The sequence below is a fragment of the Cucurbita maxima genome, unplaced genomic scaffold, assembly GCF_002738345.1.
Source record: "Cucurbita maxima cultivar Rimu unplaced genomic scaffold, Cmax_1.0 Cma_Scf00018, whole genome shotgun sequence".
Lineage (NCBI taxonomy): Eukaryota > Viridiplantae > Streptophyta > Magnoliopsida > Cucurbitales > Cucurbitaceae > Cucurbita > Cucurbita maxima.
In genome coordinates this window covers 2,334,104-2,349,584 of record NW_019272034.1, presented here as the reverse complement: position 1 = coordinate 2,349,584, position 15,481 = coordinate 2,334,104, and the positions used below count along the sequence as shown (strand labels likewise).

General features: G+C 33.5%; 3 protein-coding genes across 5 annotated transcripts in view; 2 read left to right on the top strand and 1 right to left on the bottom strand.

The window, feature by feature from the left end:
* Positions 1-168: 168 nt before the first annotated feature.
* On the bottom strand, positions 169-5,472 carry LOC111493308 (probable galacturonosyltransferase 14). The gene is made up of 6 exons (XM_023142964.1): positions 4,813-5,472; positions 4,069-4,124; positions 3,791-3,946; positions 1,974-2,564; positions 1,421-1,723; positions 169-1,145 (listed from the first exon to the last, which is right to left on the bottom strand). The coding sequence occupies exons 1-6, from the start codon at positions 5,024-5,026 to the stop codon at positions 861-863; spliced, it is 1,605 nt and encodes a 534-aa protein (XP_022998732.1). The 5' UTR covers positions 5,027-5,472; the 3' UTR covers positions 169-860.
* Positions 5,473-6,337: 865 nt separating this feature from the next.
* On the top strand, positions 6,338-10,285 carry LOC111493309 (peptide chain release factor PrfB1, chloroplastic). Of its 2 annotated transcripts, none has more exons than XM_023142966.1 (7): positions 6,338-6,535; positions 6,787-6,858; positions 7,525-7,745; positions 8,414-8,617; positions 8,783-8,998; positions 9,200-9,386; positions 9,806-10,285. In XM_023142966.1, exons 1-7 carry the CDS (start codon positions 6,388-6,390, stop codon positions 10,108-10,110), a joined length of 1,353 nt encoding a protein of 450 aa, XP_022998734.1. In that variant the 5' UTR covers positions 6,338-6,387; the 3' UTR covers positions 10,111-10,285. The 2 variants fall into 2 exon arrangements, with proteins under 2 accessions (XP_022998734.1, XP_022998733.1); XM_023142965.1 differs by having other exon boundaries at positions 6,784-6,858.
* A 4,028-nt stretch (positions 10,286-14,313) lies between these two features.
* The window catches only part of LOC111493307 (alpha-1,4 glucan phosphorylase L isozyme, chloroplastic/amyloplastic), a 5,443-nt gene continuing 4,275 nt past the window's right edge, over positions 14,314-15,481 (top strand). For both annotated transcript variants that reach the window (XM_023142963.1, XM_023142962.1), the window contains exons 1-2: positions 14,314-14,634; positions 15,152-15,390. In XM_023142963.1, coding sequence (XP_022998731.1) covers positions 14,415-14,634; positions 15,152-15,390 — 459 coding nt within the window. In that variant the 5' untranslated portion in view covers positions 14,314-14,414. The remainder of the gene's footprint in view (positions 14,635-15,151; positions 15,391-15,481) is intronic.

Below are 15,481 nucleotides of genomic sequence, written 5' to 3'. Positions count from 1 at the left end.
CACTCTTTTGATTCCACAAAACTAAACAATTATAATTATTAATGGTTAAGTCAATAATCAATGTCTACATGACACCATGAGATAAAAGAAAAGCAATTAAATACAAAGGAGTAAAATAGAAGGACAAACATGAGAAATTATAGGACTTCTAGTAATGAGTCTCAAAAAAAGAGGGGAAAAATGAATTTTCTGCACATATTTTGGAATGTATATCGTGAATATTACAAAACGAATAGAGATATGAACCTAAAAAGAAGAAAGGGGAAAAGAAAAACCCAATTGAATGGGACTCGTAGGAGCAAATATTGTCCATAAACCTACTTCTAAAAAATGGCTATATCATGGGGTAATAATCTCAGATGAACGGCAGAAATTAAAAGCAACTGGCAGGAAAAATGTTGTCTGTAGGGCTGTCTGTCCTAGGCCTTCTGTGCACCTAATGGCATCAATCAATACCCTATTTCATATCCTCTTCTCTATTGCACTTAGTTGTAATAACCAGGAGAATTAAACTCAAACCCCTGCAGGAACATCGAACAACAGTACCCTTTTTGCAATCCAAAAAATATTTAAAAACAAAAAAAGGAAGAATTTCTATTGCTACAAACTGAAAGAATGAATCTGATGTGAGACGAGTGCCCATCATCGTTACCGCTCCATAGTAGTAAAAACAATTGGTGGCAAGTTCTGAACAAGGAGAATGTTTCTCATCTGTCCAACCAATTTGATTAAGCTTGCCTTCTTCTGCTGAGCTTTTAAAATGTTTTGTTCAGACCCCCTCCAAATCTTTCTTTCATCACCTTTTTTTTTTTTTTGGTTTTTTTTTATCTCCTTTCTGATGTTAGTTCTATGACAATTGTCTATGATTCCACAATGTGACAGTTTCTTATAAAATCATTGGAGTAATTGACATACTTGGTCCAGAAGGGACGGAGATGCTCGAAGCCGATTTCCAACCATGGCTTCAGTTGCCCATTGTAGTGGATAACTGCTGCATTCTTCACATTTTCGACATCCGTCCGTTCCTGATAGCCCAAGCCAAGCATGTGCCATGAAGGATCAATTGGATGAACTTGACCTCTAAAAGCAATCAAAGCAGGGGGTAGGGTACCCAGCTTCCACATTGTCAGGTTTGACCTCAGATTCTGTAATAGAAAACTCAACCATCAAAACAAATGGATAAGATGCATCCTTATTCGTTATAATTATACTCATACTGCGAAGAGAAAAACTAATCTATAAAAGAAACTGCATAATAGTCTTAAGTTCAATAGCATCACGCATTTCATCACTCACTTAAGTCAATATAAAAAATTAAAAATTAGTCCAGAAGATTGAAGCCAAAAGTAAATGAGGGTGACAGGATGATTTCATACAAAAGAAAACTGCTTCCATAAAAGAAAGGCAATGTATTACTTACCTTTCTCAGCCATGAGTGGTAAAGTTCCCTAATATTTGTCCTCCTCCAAGCATGAAGATCAAAGACATTCATCCCATAGGCCCAGGCACATTCATCAGGATTTAAATGCCTTTCTATAATTGGATGGGAGAAATTAAAGTAGTTGCGGAACCGCTTTGACATTACCCACTCATCATCACCATTACAAGTTTCCACAGCTCCATTTACCTTTCCTTCAAGGTCAATATCCCATAGGGGAGACAAATCACGCTGAACCACAACATCATCATCTAAGAAGACCACTTTGTCCAGGTTTGGAAAGAGCTGTGCAATTTACAGTGAATGTAAAGTAATTAAGCCTCAAACATGAAAGTTACATATTGCAGGCAAATAATATTATCTGGACTTCTATAATATAACCTAAACATGTTTTGCATTCCTTTTCAATTCACAGCTACAGATTTTAATTGTTTATATGGGGAAAAAGAAGAGAGAACTAATTGTCAGTTGAACAAATTCATAGTAGAGATTACTAATCTTAGTGGCATAACAAAACTAGGATGTAGCTTATTACCTCTGGTAAATAAATGCGAAGATGGTTTAGTAAGGATATATATTTTGGACTTCTAGCCTGCAATTTTGAAGCAAATATCCGTGGAGTTGTATCACTGAGATTCGCACCAACAATGTGGTTTCCATGGTAGTAACTTCTTATCCCATTCTGGTTTTCTACAGCTTCAAGCACTGGGATGTTTTCTCTTGTTAACCAATCAAACTGATGCACGCCTTTAACTTCAACAATTGCAGGTGCAATAGAATTTAGCGCAAACCATGAGTGCATACCAGAATAAGTTTTCTTGTCAGTAATGACATGAAATACTATCTTTTCAGGTCTGAGAGAAGACCGCACAGCAGAATTGACAACAACAGAAGCAGCCAAAATGTTGTCGGTTGACAAAATAAAATGATGGTATGAGTTATCCGAGAGTAAAGGAAGTAACTCTGGAGAAGGCAATTGTTTGCGTGCATGAGCATTGGACGAATATTCATCGGTTAAACGAAGAGATAGGCAGTGGATGCCTTTTGGAATGGAACTAGCAGCAAAGTGCTTGTGCATCAACTCTGCAAACTTAGATTCTCTAATGTCCTTTTCAAATTTCTCCATCTACGCAGAATAAAAAGCATTATATTAGATAAGCAGCACCTTGTTTGCAGCTTCAATCAGAAATCTGAAGCTGAAATATATCCAGAACAAAAAATAAGATGATGTTCGAACCTATTGGCAACTTCCAATGGAAAATTTAGAACCTTACCCATTAAACGGGCGATATTTTTTTTATAAATCTTAACAGTTATTAAAATTAAAATAATGGGAATAAAGCATGAATAACTAGAGAATTTGAACATAAGAGGATAATCATAAATAAATTACAAAAGAATGAGTTAAAAATTGCGACACTCATCATACGACACCAAGCTTAAACTTATTGTTTAGTACTAAGTTCCATGAGTTTGTATGGCCCTTATATTTCCAAATGAAAAGTTTGTTTCTTGCCCCGAAATTTTTTTTAAGCTGCATGTGAAGGACAAAGCAGTTTTTTATTCCTTTCTTTTTTCTTTTTCAGAAGAAATCAGGAAGGACCTCTTATGAATCAAATATATGCATAGAAAGAACAAAAACTAGATAAAACATGAGCACTAATCACTCCAGGAAAGAGAAGTCGGGAACAAAAGTCAAAGCAATCAAAGTTCTACAAACATTCATTAAAAAAATGTGAGTTTATATAGCATTGTGGAAAAGAAGTTAGCTGGAGGAAACAAGAAAGAATTATCTAGTGAATGAGAACGGATGTACAAATGGTCTTGTGAAGACATTGACTATACAAAAATTTCCAATTTCAGGCATGAAATACACATTAGAGTGATGCTGACAGATCATATATGTACAAAAAAAAAAGATTTAAACATGGTAAGAAAGACAAGAAGAAAATTTTATTTTCACTTAAAAAATGGGCAAGGGTTACAATCATATTATAAAAACACATTCTCCATAAAGAAGTTACTTCAACAGGAATGCATTAGACTGATCCATATCCACGTTGAAGAAAAAATTCATGGAACCATGTCCAACAGCAGAAAAAGCTACCACTTATCAGGTTTTGACATTCCAATTACATCATTTCATAAAGGTTAACAATATTATTCATGGATGTAAACTGAGGAAGAGAAAAGCATTCTACTCTGTTGCCCACCCTAAATAAATAGAAATGTTGTAATAGTTTCATAGGATAACAGTAAATTTACAGCAGAAAAAGAACACAGCGAGGGCAAAAAAAGTAACAAAAAACTTTTTCCTACAATATGCATATGAATTTGTAGCACAATACATACCATTGCCTTTAACATTATAGCAAAGGTCTTTGTATCATATTGGTTACTCTGCATTTCTGAAATTAATTCAGTGAAAGAATCTGGCAGCTTTAGCCCATCGGGTATTTCTTCAGTTTTAACTTGATTGAGAATCTTGTAAAAGTCACTGACAAGTTTCTGGAGCAACATTTAACCATGACCAAGAGGAAAGATCTCAAGTTAATAACATACACAACCGACTGAAGCATACATAAAATTCAAAACATTTGTTGCATTCAATTATGAAAGGAATTATTTACCCCTGAACCGTCAACCCTACCAAGAAGCCGTGGTCCTAACCGCCTGCCTAAACAATCTGAAAACAGAGGAAAGAAAAACATTAATATGAATCCACAATCAATCCAATGAAGAAAAAAAAACTAAGTATTGATGGTGGACAGGAGAAGCCAGCTACCATAGACGAAGCATTAAGAGTTAAAAATTATCAATTGAAAATGAGAATAATCACAGACCATCCGCAGACCAGATGTACAAAGAATAACGAGATTTTCAGCGATAAGAAGAAAAAGTGATTGTAAGTGTTTGTTTAGGAACCAAAAAAAATTCCATGAATGCCTAAATTGAGTTTCTATCGAGCTTCGCACTAGATCAAGGAAATGAAGATTTTCCAGCGCATTGTTGTACATTTGCATCCAGGAAAAGAAAAACGATTGAAAATTAAGAAAAGGAAACTTGGAAGACATAATTTCAAATACACTTATATCTACTATAGTCTTGATCTTAAGACTAAAAAACATCTAGAAATGCGTTCGCTAGATGTTTTCACAAACAAAACCATACGGAAAACGAAGAGCTATCACAAATCCGCCGAAATGGAAAAATCAGATCCCTAATCACATAAACAAATCACGTAGGCTTGAAGAACCATCGATAATCAGTCATTAAGATCTGAATCATAGATTCGAATACAAATAAACCAAAAGAATGTATAAATTTTGTTTTAAACAGGATCAAGAACGTAATGTAATAGAGAAGTAGAGTACCAAACGAGGAGCACTTATTGACGCCTTCGAGGGTAACGACGGCTGTGAGGATAAAGACAAAAGGCAAGAGAAATGCGAGGAGGAGGAAGGTGTGGAAAATGGTTCGGTAAGAGATATGGCGAGCTGCAACCTTGATCTTCATGAAATCAATAAAGCCATTATTGGTCGAGATCGTGATGCTTCTCATGCTAGGCGAGAAGTGAAGCTGCATCATCCTCTATGCAGCTTCCTTCAGATAGTAATCGTTGGCCACGACAACTCAACAACAACAAAAACAACAACCCTAGCACAGCCTCCCCACCATCCATGGCGGTCAAGCGCCACCATGAAATCTAAACTCGCATCAACCAATCCCCTACCGACAATGACTTCCAGATTGAGATCAAGACGACTTCACAAAAACCAAAAAAAAAAACCAAAAAACCCTCAAGATTTCCCTCCAATCCACGGCGTCCAGTACAACACCAACAAATCCAATGCGTTTCTCGAAAATACTCGATCGAGAATTCCAAATCGGAGTATGAAGGGTGAGAGCTTCTTACAGCCGAGCAATTTCCCTCCTGCGGATCAGAAGGTTGGAAGTTTAGAGAGAGAATTCCTGGTTGGTGTTACGGTGGATTTAGAGTAATTTTAGTTTCCAAAGGATTGAAAAACGTTCCCACATTGGATCTAATTTCTTCCTCAATATTAAAATTATTATAAAAAAAAACAAAATAAAAGGAAATAAATAAATGGTTATAAATAGTTCTTTTTTTTTAGTCAAATTAAAACCGCGTTGATTTCTAGAGAGAGAAAATCGTGGGGATAAAAGTTTGACCTCTCATGTTTATTAGGCCTTGGTAGAGAGCAAAACATGGGGGAAGGTAAATTTCGACCTTATTTTTTTTACTGCCGGTTGTTTTTTTTAATTATAAAAAAAAACTAAAATTTTATAAAACTAAAATATAAAACCTTCTCTAAATATTTTAAATTTTCATAATAATTTTAAGAGTTGTGTCAGGTTAGGTTGAGTTATAACCCTATTTTTTGGATAGTCAAGTTGATCCGATAAAAAAAAAATCAATTCATGAACTGACTCGAACATAATCAAACTTTAATGGTTTAGGTTAGACAGCTCATATTGGTCGTATTTTCTAGTCTTAAGAACATTCCTAATTAAACGACACAGTTTTTTTATTTATTTTTTAATTAATTGTTTGGATACTTATATTCCATATTCGTGCTACAAAAATAAATATGAAAAATCGATATACAGTAATTATTAAAAAAAAAACATAATATGTATTTTTGAATTTTTTAAAAAATAAAATGATATTAGTAAAAAAAAAAAAAAAAAAAAAATTAAAGTTCTATTATAAAAGTTAATCCAAAATTAATAACAATAATATTTTTTTGAATTTTTAGAGTATTTTTTTTAGATAAAATACAATTTTTATGAATTTAGATTTAAAAAATAGAGCAGAAATGGAAGAGAGAGACGAGACCTGATGACGTGGACTAGGCGGGGTTTTATCTCCAAATTGTATGGGTAATCTACTGAAGGAGTTTTTGCAGAAGTGAAACGAAGAGGAAGCCATGGACGTCGTTCAGCGGCCATTGTGGCTCTGCACCTCCCCCGTTTTCCCACCTCCCAGACTTCAAACCACTAGAACTTCGAGCCCGCTACAATATCCGCTTTCGCGCTTTCGCACTTCTCTCTCTATTCACTCTCGTTCTTCTCTCGGTGAGTCGATTAGAAGATTTCCTCCCCTTTAATCTCATTCCCAATTTCTTTCAATTTGTCGTGCTTTCTCGTTGTCACAATGATTCAAGTTCTGTTTTAGTGGTTTTTTTTTTTTTCTTCATTGAATTGATTCTGGTTATTCTGGATCGCCTCCTATGCTTTTGGTCTCGTTTATCTTCTTACAAATTGTTGAGGTTCCTTGTATTGGCAACGAATTCTAGTTTCTGTAACTTATTGGCTTCTTTCAGCAGTTCGATTTGCGACGCCCGAGAGCCAGGTGGGTGAGGAGGTCGATTCTGATACGCAAGAATGGGCGATGCAAGGTATGTTACTTTTCTTTGATTGAAAATACTGTGTTTTTGATGTTCTGTTCTAATTATTGAACTGCCTGTGTTGTGTTCATGTTTTTCAGTTATTCTTGGTTCAGCTAAGGTCGTGGAAGATGATAATAGCTTCATTAATATGATATAATGCGCTTTTTTACTTCTTTCAATGATTCAAGCTTTCATAAAACTGATATATTGTAGTTGTTCTTAGTGGGCAATTGATCAAATAAATATCTGTGCCATATTTTGACTTCAATCTTCAGGTTTCTACGAGCATTAAAATTTGGTCACTATGAGGCGCCAATGGTTTCTTGAATGATTGGTAAATCTTGGTAGGGTGGCATAAGAATAAGTGACTTACCAGTTATATTACATTCATCAAATGTGGTCAATGTCTGCCATATGAATCTTCACTTGAATGACAAATTTCTTAAGCCTTTTTATTATTTTTTGTTCTGGTAAGCCGGCAACTACTAAATAACATCCTTAAAATATTTACTGATACTATTTTTAAGACCCAACAAGCTGTTTATTGTCCCAAATTTTGATTTTATGCGTCGGTTGCATTACTGGATGCATCTAGTTCCCATTTATCCTTTTTTGATTCCGTGGTGTTTGCGACACAATGAAAATGATATAACGCATGCTTGTTGTTGCTGGCAGATTTTTACTCCTTAAGGAAAGAAGTGGAAACAGCCTCCGAGCGTGTGGAAGAGATAAGAAACTCTGCTGGTTTGTTACAGTTGGATCAAGAAGTTGCAGATTTGGAGTCGAAGGCAGCCGAGAACTCTTTCTGGGATGACAGATCTAAAGCTCAACAAGTTCTCATGGCCCTAACTGACGTGAAAGATAAAATAAAGATGCTTACTGACTTCAAAACACAGGTAATGTATAGAACATGGAATTTAATTTTTAGGAATACTCTAATTCGTTGGATAAAGTCGCATATAAAGACGTATATGGGAGCCCAAAACTGAAAGAGGGTAAATTTTAGATGAAGGACAAATGATTAATAAAGTCTTGGATCTAAGATATCTACGTCAATATACATAATAATATACACGTATCACCCTCTGAGTTAAAGCAAATATGGTAATCATGCTTAACTTGCTACAGATTTAAATATATTTTTTGAAGATATCTTCTACTTGTTCTCGAATCTTAAATTTCATTTTTTCATCCAGAAAAAACAATAAATCTTTAATGTCGTGTAGGCATCACTTGTATGTGCTTACAGATAAAATGAAGATCAACTTCAATATCATTTGTTTGCAATCATAAATGCAAGTGTTTGTTGGGGGGGCTGTCTTAAAATCAAGGTTCGCCCAAGTATATCGTCGCTATGGCTTACTCTGTATATCAATTGGAATTGCAATATTAGATCTTAAGGCCCCAATTTTCTACGTATGGTCATAGTAATGCTTGGAAATAATCTATTTGACGAAAATTAAACTAAAACTAAGCCTTAACATTGGGTCAATAGCGTGACCAAGCTTTTGAAAAGTGAATGAAATCATCACCTCAGATGTGGGCTGTATTATGATTGATTCAGGTTGAAGAAGCAGAAACGATAGTTAAACTGACTGAAGAGATGGACTCTGTAGATACTGGGCTTCTGGAAGAGGCTGCTAGTATCATTAAAGACCTAAACAAGGCACTGGATCAATTTGAATTAACTCAACTTCTTTCTGGTCCGTATGACAAAGAAGGTGCTGTCATCACAATCTCGGCTGGAGCTGGGGGTACTGATGCACAGGTAAGTAGTTAATTGCTCATCTTGGCAACTGTTTTCAAAGTATTTTTTGGTTTTGTCTTCTAAACGGCTTCTAAGAATTATATTCTGGTCTTCCATTTTAAACTGCAACGTTTTCACCAAATTTATTCCTTCCCCATATTAAATTTTTGATAATCTCCAGTGCAGGATTGGGCTGACATGCTTCTGAGAATGTATGTGAGATGGGGAGAGAAGCAAAGATACAAAACAAGAGTAGTTGAGAAATCTGCTGGGGAGGAAGCCGGAATAAAATCAGCTACAATTGAAATTGAAGGTCGTTATGCTTACGGATATATATCCGGGGAGAAAGGAACACACAGGATCGTGCGACAGTCTCCGTTTAACTCTAAAGGACTTCGACAGGTAATTTTAACACTACCCGAAGATGGCTAGTGCTTGGAGATACTAAGAAAAGATGAACAATTGAAGGGACCTAACGCTATTATGCTTTAAATTTTTCATGAACTGAAAATTAGAATCCAGAATCATTATTACGCTGACTAATAGTTCATGTGAAACTAAGTGACCCTTTAGCCTATCCGTTTTAATATAAGATCTATGCAGACGAGCTTTTCTGGTGTGGAAGTCATGCCTCTCCTTCCTGATGAGTCCATGGATGTTGAAATACCAGAAGAGGACCTGGAAATAAGTTTTTCAAGGGCAGGCGGAAAAGGAGGTCAAAATGTTAACAAGGTTGAAACGGCTGTACGCATCACTCATATCCCCACGGGCGTCACGGTTCGCTGCACAGGTTTTCTATCCTAATTTGACTGTCCTTGTTTATGGCACCATATCAACTTGATGTCTGTTCTCTTAGTGGTTAGTAGGACCGTGTCCTCGATCATCACTTATAGCAGAATCGTCCACTTTAAGTACTGATCGAGCCAATTGATTAAGTAGTTTAATCTGCATGTTTGAAGCTTTCTGTTTAAGATTGATGTAGGCAACCTGGAACCACCATTCATACTGGGTGGGCCATTTATGTTTCAATTTGACAAACAAACCTTTCAGACTTTTCCATGTTGCATGGTTTTAATAATTCAACCTGGCTGGTGACAAGTTTTGATTGAATCAAACATTTCTTCTCAAATTCGATTGTATATTTCTTAATAAGTTATGAACAAATCTCTGAATTAATGGCATTTCATCTTTCTCTGAACTATAATACAGAGGAAAGATCACAGCTAGCAAACAAGATCAAGGCGTTAAGCAGGTTGAAAGCCAAGCTGTTAGTCATAGCCGAGGAGCAACGTGCATCCGAAATCAAGCAAATACGTGGAGACGCCGTAAAGGCCGAGTGGGGTCAGCAAATAAGGAACTATGTGTTTCATCCATACAAGCTAGTGAAAGATGTTCGGACAGGACATGAGACATCAGACATTGTCTCCGTGATGGATGGTGAATTGGAGCCCTTCATCAAAGCTTATCTGAAATACAAATACAGTATGGCATTAGCTACTGGTGAGGTTAACTGAAAACTTGCATAAACTAGTGATTCTTAGCTTTGATTGGTGTCTTGTGAACTGTTCTTATGTAATATATTGAAATCGGCAAAGGGCATTAGGCAAAGTTCATTGCAAGCAAACCCTTTCATAGCTGTAATGACATGGAAAATCTCTATTCTTAATGGATTTTGAAGCTTTTTTAGTCTGACTTCTGTCTTGTTTGTTTCTCGTATATCTTAACCAATGTCGGATTAATTCCTCCGCTGCGTACTCAAACGAATTCTCGGCAAGAATTGTTTGGGTTCGTGCGTTCCCATCTTTGTGGATAATGATGGGCATGAGATTTTTGCGATGGGCAGCCTTTCCGCACGGTTTTAAGAGCATGGAATTAGAATGAGGTTTACCACCACATTATTGCATACAAGGAGTGTTCGCTCGATTCGTAAATTAGTCCGACTCGTAATTCACTCATGACTCTATGTTCGATAACCTAATCGTAGTAATATTAATGGTAGTTACATTCATCTTTATTACGTTTAGGATATATGTGAGAATCTAGATAGCCCTTGATAGTCACTCTCTTAAACGCGCCGGAATGATAGGCCTTTTAATCTGTGCGCATTTATTGAATACTTTTGCACTTGCATTGCACTGGAATATCTCTACTCTGTCCACGTCATTAACTTGCACAACGACACGTGGACGGTTGGAAATTGTGATCACCTTCACCAACTTATATTCCTTGGGTTGTCCTTTAGAAAAATATCTTTACTTTGGGGGTTTTGATCCTCTACAATCAATCCCATTCGTCTTCCAAAAATCAATTTATACAATAATATGTTTAGAAGCAATGTTGGTTAATTATTTATAATTATTTTAATTTTTTAATAATAATAAGTTAACTATTTTAATTTTTTAAATTTATTGAAACTTTGGAAAGAGAACATGAAATTAATAACATATTTATGCAATAAATAAAAAATGTGTAAAATATTAAAAATGGATTCTATCTTATATAGAATCTATTTTCAATATAATAAAATAAACTGGATATTAAATGAATCCACTTTATTAGATTGAAAACCTATTTTATATGAATGGTAAAATAGAATTAAATGGTTGATTTATTTTTTAATTCAATAATTTATTTAATTTAATAAAAATTTTAAAAAGGTTAAACATTGCTTATATGATTGTTGAATTAAAATTATTTGTTAGATCATTATTTCAAATTAATTATAAATTAATGTTTCTAAAATAATACATAAATCTCAATATTAATTATTTGGTTTCATTATTCTAATATTAACATTTGTACTTTCACATATTTTAATTTTGGTCGATTAAAATACCTGAATTTTATTATTGAATTTCATGAAAATAAAATTAAAAATAGACAAATAGGAATTAAATAAATTCTAAAATAATCCTAGCCGTTCACTTAGACACGTCAGACATTGGAAAAAGTCCGCAACTAAGACGATCGAGAAAATATCTCCGTGCGATTCACGACAAAACAATTGACGGTTCATCTTTCAATAAATTAAAATTAAAATAATAAATAATAATAGACGGTTCATCGTGCATCCCCAAGTCCTCTCACATTCTAAAAATATAAAATAACAAAAAAGGGAAAAATAATTCGCTTATTTTAATCTTTGATCACTTCAATTTTGGATCGTGATTTATTATTATTAATTAAATGAAAATAGGATAAAAAAAAAAAAAAAAAACTCGCCCCCTAAATAATTGCATCTCGTCTCACTCTGTATTATAGTGTAATGTTAGAACATTTTCGTCGAATGAATGTTGAAATAAGAGGTAGAGACCCGCGCAAATAAGACTTTTCTATTTTCACCTCGACATTTCTAAATAAAATATCATTTATTATTATATCATTTAAAAAAATAATTGCTTAAAAATCCTAAATTTCAAAAAAGGAGGAAAAATAAATAATATAGGGGAGAGTATTTAATTGGAAAGTTATATATCAAAATGAGTATATATTTTAAATTAATGTATGTAAAATGACATTTATATGATTTATGTCACCTAGCAAAGTTTAAATGAACCATTATTTATGACATTTGCTAAGGTTTGTGGGGCTATATACCATTAATTATTTTGAGTAGTCTATATTAGGCAACTTGGTTCCCACTATGGTTTTACCATATTTTTTGAATTTTTAATATTTGTGGGTTATATTTTAATTATTATTCTAATAAATTTTTAGATGTCTATAATTAATTATTATACTTAGATTTTAAAAATAAAATCATTTCTAAAAATTACTGTAATAATAAATTCGAATATGGAATTACAAAATTCGAAGAATCGATTACAATATTTGCGGGTTTATTACTTTTCTTTTTCCCTCATAGAGGAAATAAAGTAATGAGATGGTATACGATATGTATCTGTGTACTCGAGCTCCTTCTAACAACCTATGCATTTTGTTATCATTTCGAATTAGACGATCCATTAATCCAACTGACAGAGGATTATAAATGGATCCCTTTTTTGGATTTTTACTGGAGATTGGGAATCGATGGACTTTCCATAGGACCCATTTTACTGACGGGGTTTATCACCACTTTAGCTACTTTAGCGGCTTGGCCAGTTACTCGAGATTCCCGATTATTCCATTTTCTAATGTTAGCAATGTATAGCGGTCAAATAGGATCATTTTCTGCTCGAGACCTTTTACTATTTTTTATCATGTGGGAGTTAGAATTAATTCCCGTTTAGGCAAAGTTAAGAAGATTCAAGCGGTCTATACATTGCATCTTCATGTTAGCTAAGGTACAAATTGAAACAAATACTTTTGAGCTAAAAAAATCTTTACAATATTAGTATATCAAATCAATAAAATAATAAAGTGATAATAAACTGTACTTGATATTGGAAAATGATTAGAATACTATCAATTAAAACTATTTATGTCGTGCTTTTATTTTCTTAAATTTGTATTTACTAGCTTTTTTGGTACGTTATGTTTAAGTTAGCTGGATGTAATATTCATGTTTGGGATTATTGTTGAATACAAACAAAACATTTGGGAATGTTGTTAAGTTAGTTTTATTTGGGAATGTTGGCGCTTATCATTTATGTTAAATGAAAAACATATAAACTATTTTTGTAATGATTTTTTTATTTATATTTAAAAAAAATAGAAAATTGAATATGTTTGACAATTATTTCATTTAACATATAAACTATTTTTGTAATGTTTTTTTTATTTATATTTAAAAAAAATAGAAAATTGAATATGTTTGACAATTATTTCAAATTTAGAGTTATAAAATATAAATAATTAGGGATGGGATATTAGTCGGTGAAAAAAAAAAGATAAATTTTAGAGTGAAAATAGTTATATAAAGAAAGAAATTTGAGAGAATAAAGTTAAAAAGTAAAAAACATGTTTGACAAAGTTTAGAGATAATTTTTTTTTAAAGGAAAATATATAATTTTTAGAGAGAAATTGGAGGGAGTAATTAAAGTAAAAATAAAATAGAAAATAGAAAAAAATACTTTTCTTATTTTAAAAATCTTAAAAAATATTTATAAAAGATATAGAATAAAATAAATAAATAAATTAGTCATGTTATAATATTTGGTTTTTTTTAACTTTGTTCGTGTACAATAAAATTATATATTTTAATACAACTCCAATTTTTAATATTTATGGTATATTTAAAAAAACTAATAAAATTTATAATTATAATCATATTAGACATTAATAGAATATTAAAAACATTTTAGGATAAGAGAATTAAAATTTAAAACTAAAATGACATAAATTAAATTAGGAAAATATAAGAAATAAGATGAAGTAGAATTGATTTATTTATTAACAAAGAAAATAATTATGCAATTTTTAAAATTAAAATAGAATATTTTAGAAAGAAAAAATTTGGAGTGACTATCGCTAAAGTATATATTCTCGAATAAAAGATAAAAAAAAAATTGAAATGAAAATAATTTTTTAATAAAAAAATGTGAATAAATTAAAATATGAATTTAAGTAAAAGGGTGCCTAAAAATAGGATTTGAAGTTGTTCAAAATCGATTTAATTAAAAAAAAAAAAAAAAAATTAAAGGCGATTGGGAGCCACTCATACAATAGCTCACAACAGTGGCTGCACGGGATAAAATCCCACACATTACGGATGCGGTACATGGAGGGCCCGTGATTTCGTCACTTCGAACGGCTTGCTCATGTCTTTATAGCTCACTCATGATCTGGTTTCTTACACATCAACGCTCTCTCAAACCACTGGAAGCCAAAATCAAGTCAGTCCAGGCCACTTTCAATACGCAGAATCATTCAATCCATGGCAGCGAGCTCTCATTTGACCGTCGCTTTGAATCGAGCTGAACCGTTTTCGGGCTCCAATTCATTGCCTTCTCTAATCGGTTTGAGTACCAGGTATGGTAAATCCAGGTTGCTTCTGGTCCGGACCTCGAGTTGGCGATCGCCGAAGCGGACGCTTGTGGTCAGGAATGTGTCCAGTGAGCCGACACAGAAGTTGAAGGATCCGGTTGCTGATGAAGGTAGTTTGCTTTTTCTCTGGTTTGATTGATTGATTTTACTTTCGGTTTTATGAATTGGCGTTGAGGTTGATGCTTCCTCTGGATTATGTGCTCATTGTATGATCTTCTTGTGTTATATTTTATTTTTCATTTTTGAAATCGATCGCTGAGGTTGTCTTTTAGTTGAGAGGTTTTATTTTTACATTCTGATTCACTGCTTGTGCTGGAAAATTGTAATGATCGGCATTGGCTGTGCATCGGAGGACGTCATTTGATTCATTTCTTCATTTCTTCATTTCTTTAGGGAAGATATAATGTACTGATTTACTTTCCTGATACGATTCGAATGATGTTGTCGAAATTGACGATTGGTCATTTAGCGTCCTTACGAAAGAAATTGACATCTTCTTTATATAATATATATTTGTCGTAAGACTGAAATCATGCTGCATTATGCGATAGTTTCCATGTCATTTAATTTTGAAAGCTTCTGTACTAGTGAACTATGCTTCATGCTATACCCCATTATTTCCTTCAGAATCAGCAACCGGGGCGAGTACTTTTGAGCCGGACTCCTCATCGATTGCCGCGAGTATTAAATACCATGCAGAGTTTACCCCTCTATTTTCTCCCGATCGATTTGATCTTCCTAAGGCCTACTTTGCCACTGCACAAAGTGTTCGAGATGCTCTTATCATAAATTGGAATGAGACATATGAACTTTACGAGAAGTTGAATGTCAAGCAGGCATATTATTTGTCGATGGAATTTCTGCAGGTTAGTGATTCACCACCATGGACTATTTTCCACATCTTCCTGGAGCTACTGGTTTTCAGAGTTATTTACATGTTTTTTTTTTTTTTTTTTT

Bases quoted from the DNA above. Each gene is read 5' to 3' on its own strand.
- LOC111493308 (XM_023142964.1), bottom strand. From the start codon at position 5,026: ATGATGCAGCTTCACTTCTCGCCTAGCATGAGAAGCATCACGATCTCG. The intron at 4,125-4,812 runs GTACTCTACTTC...CTCTGTTTTCAG, and splicing joins CAATAAGTGCTCCTCGTTTG to ATTGTTTAGGCAGGCGGTTA. The intron at 1,724-1,973 runs GTAATAAGCTAC...TAAATTGCACAG, and splicing joins TTCGCATTTATTTACCAGAG to CTCTTTCCAAACCTGGACAA.
- LOC111493309 (XM_023142965.1), top strand. From the start codon at position 6,388: ATGGACGTCGTTCAGCGGCCATTGTGGCTCTGCACCTCCCCCGTTTTC. The intron at 6,859-7,524 runs GTATGTTACTTT...TGTTGCTGGCAG, and splicing joins GCAAGAATGGGCGATGCAAG to ATTTTTACTCCTTAAGGAAA. The intron at 8,999-9,199 runs GTAATTTTAACA...AGATCTATGCAG, and splicing joins ACTCTAAAGGACTTCGACAG to ACGAGCTTTTCTGGTGTGGA.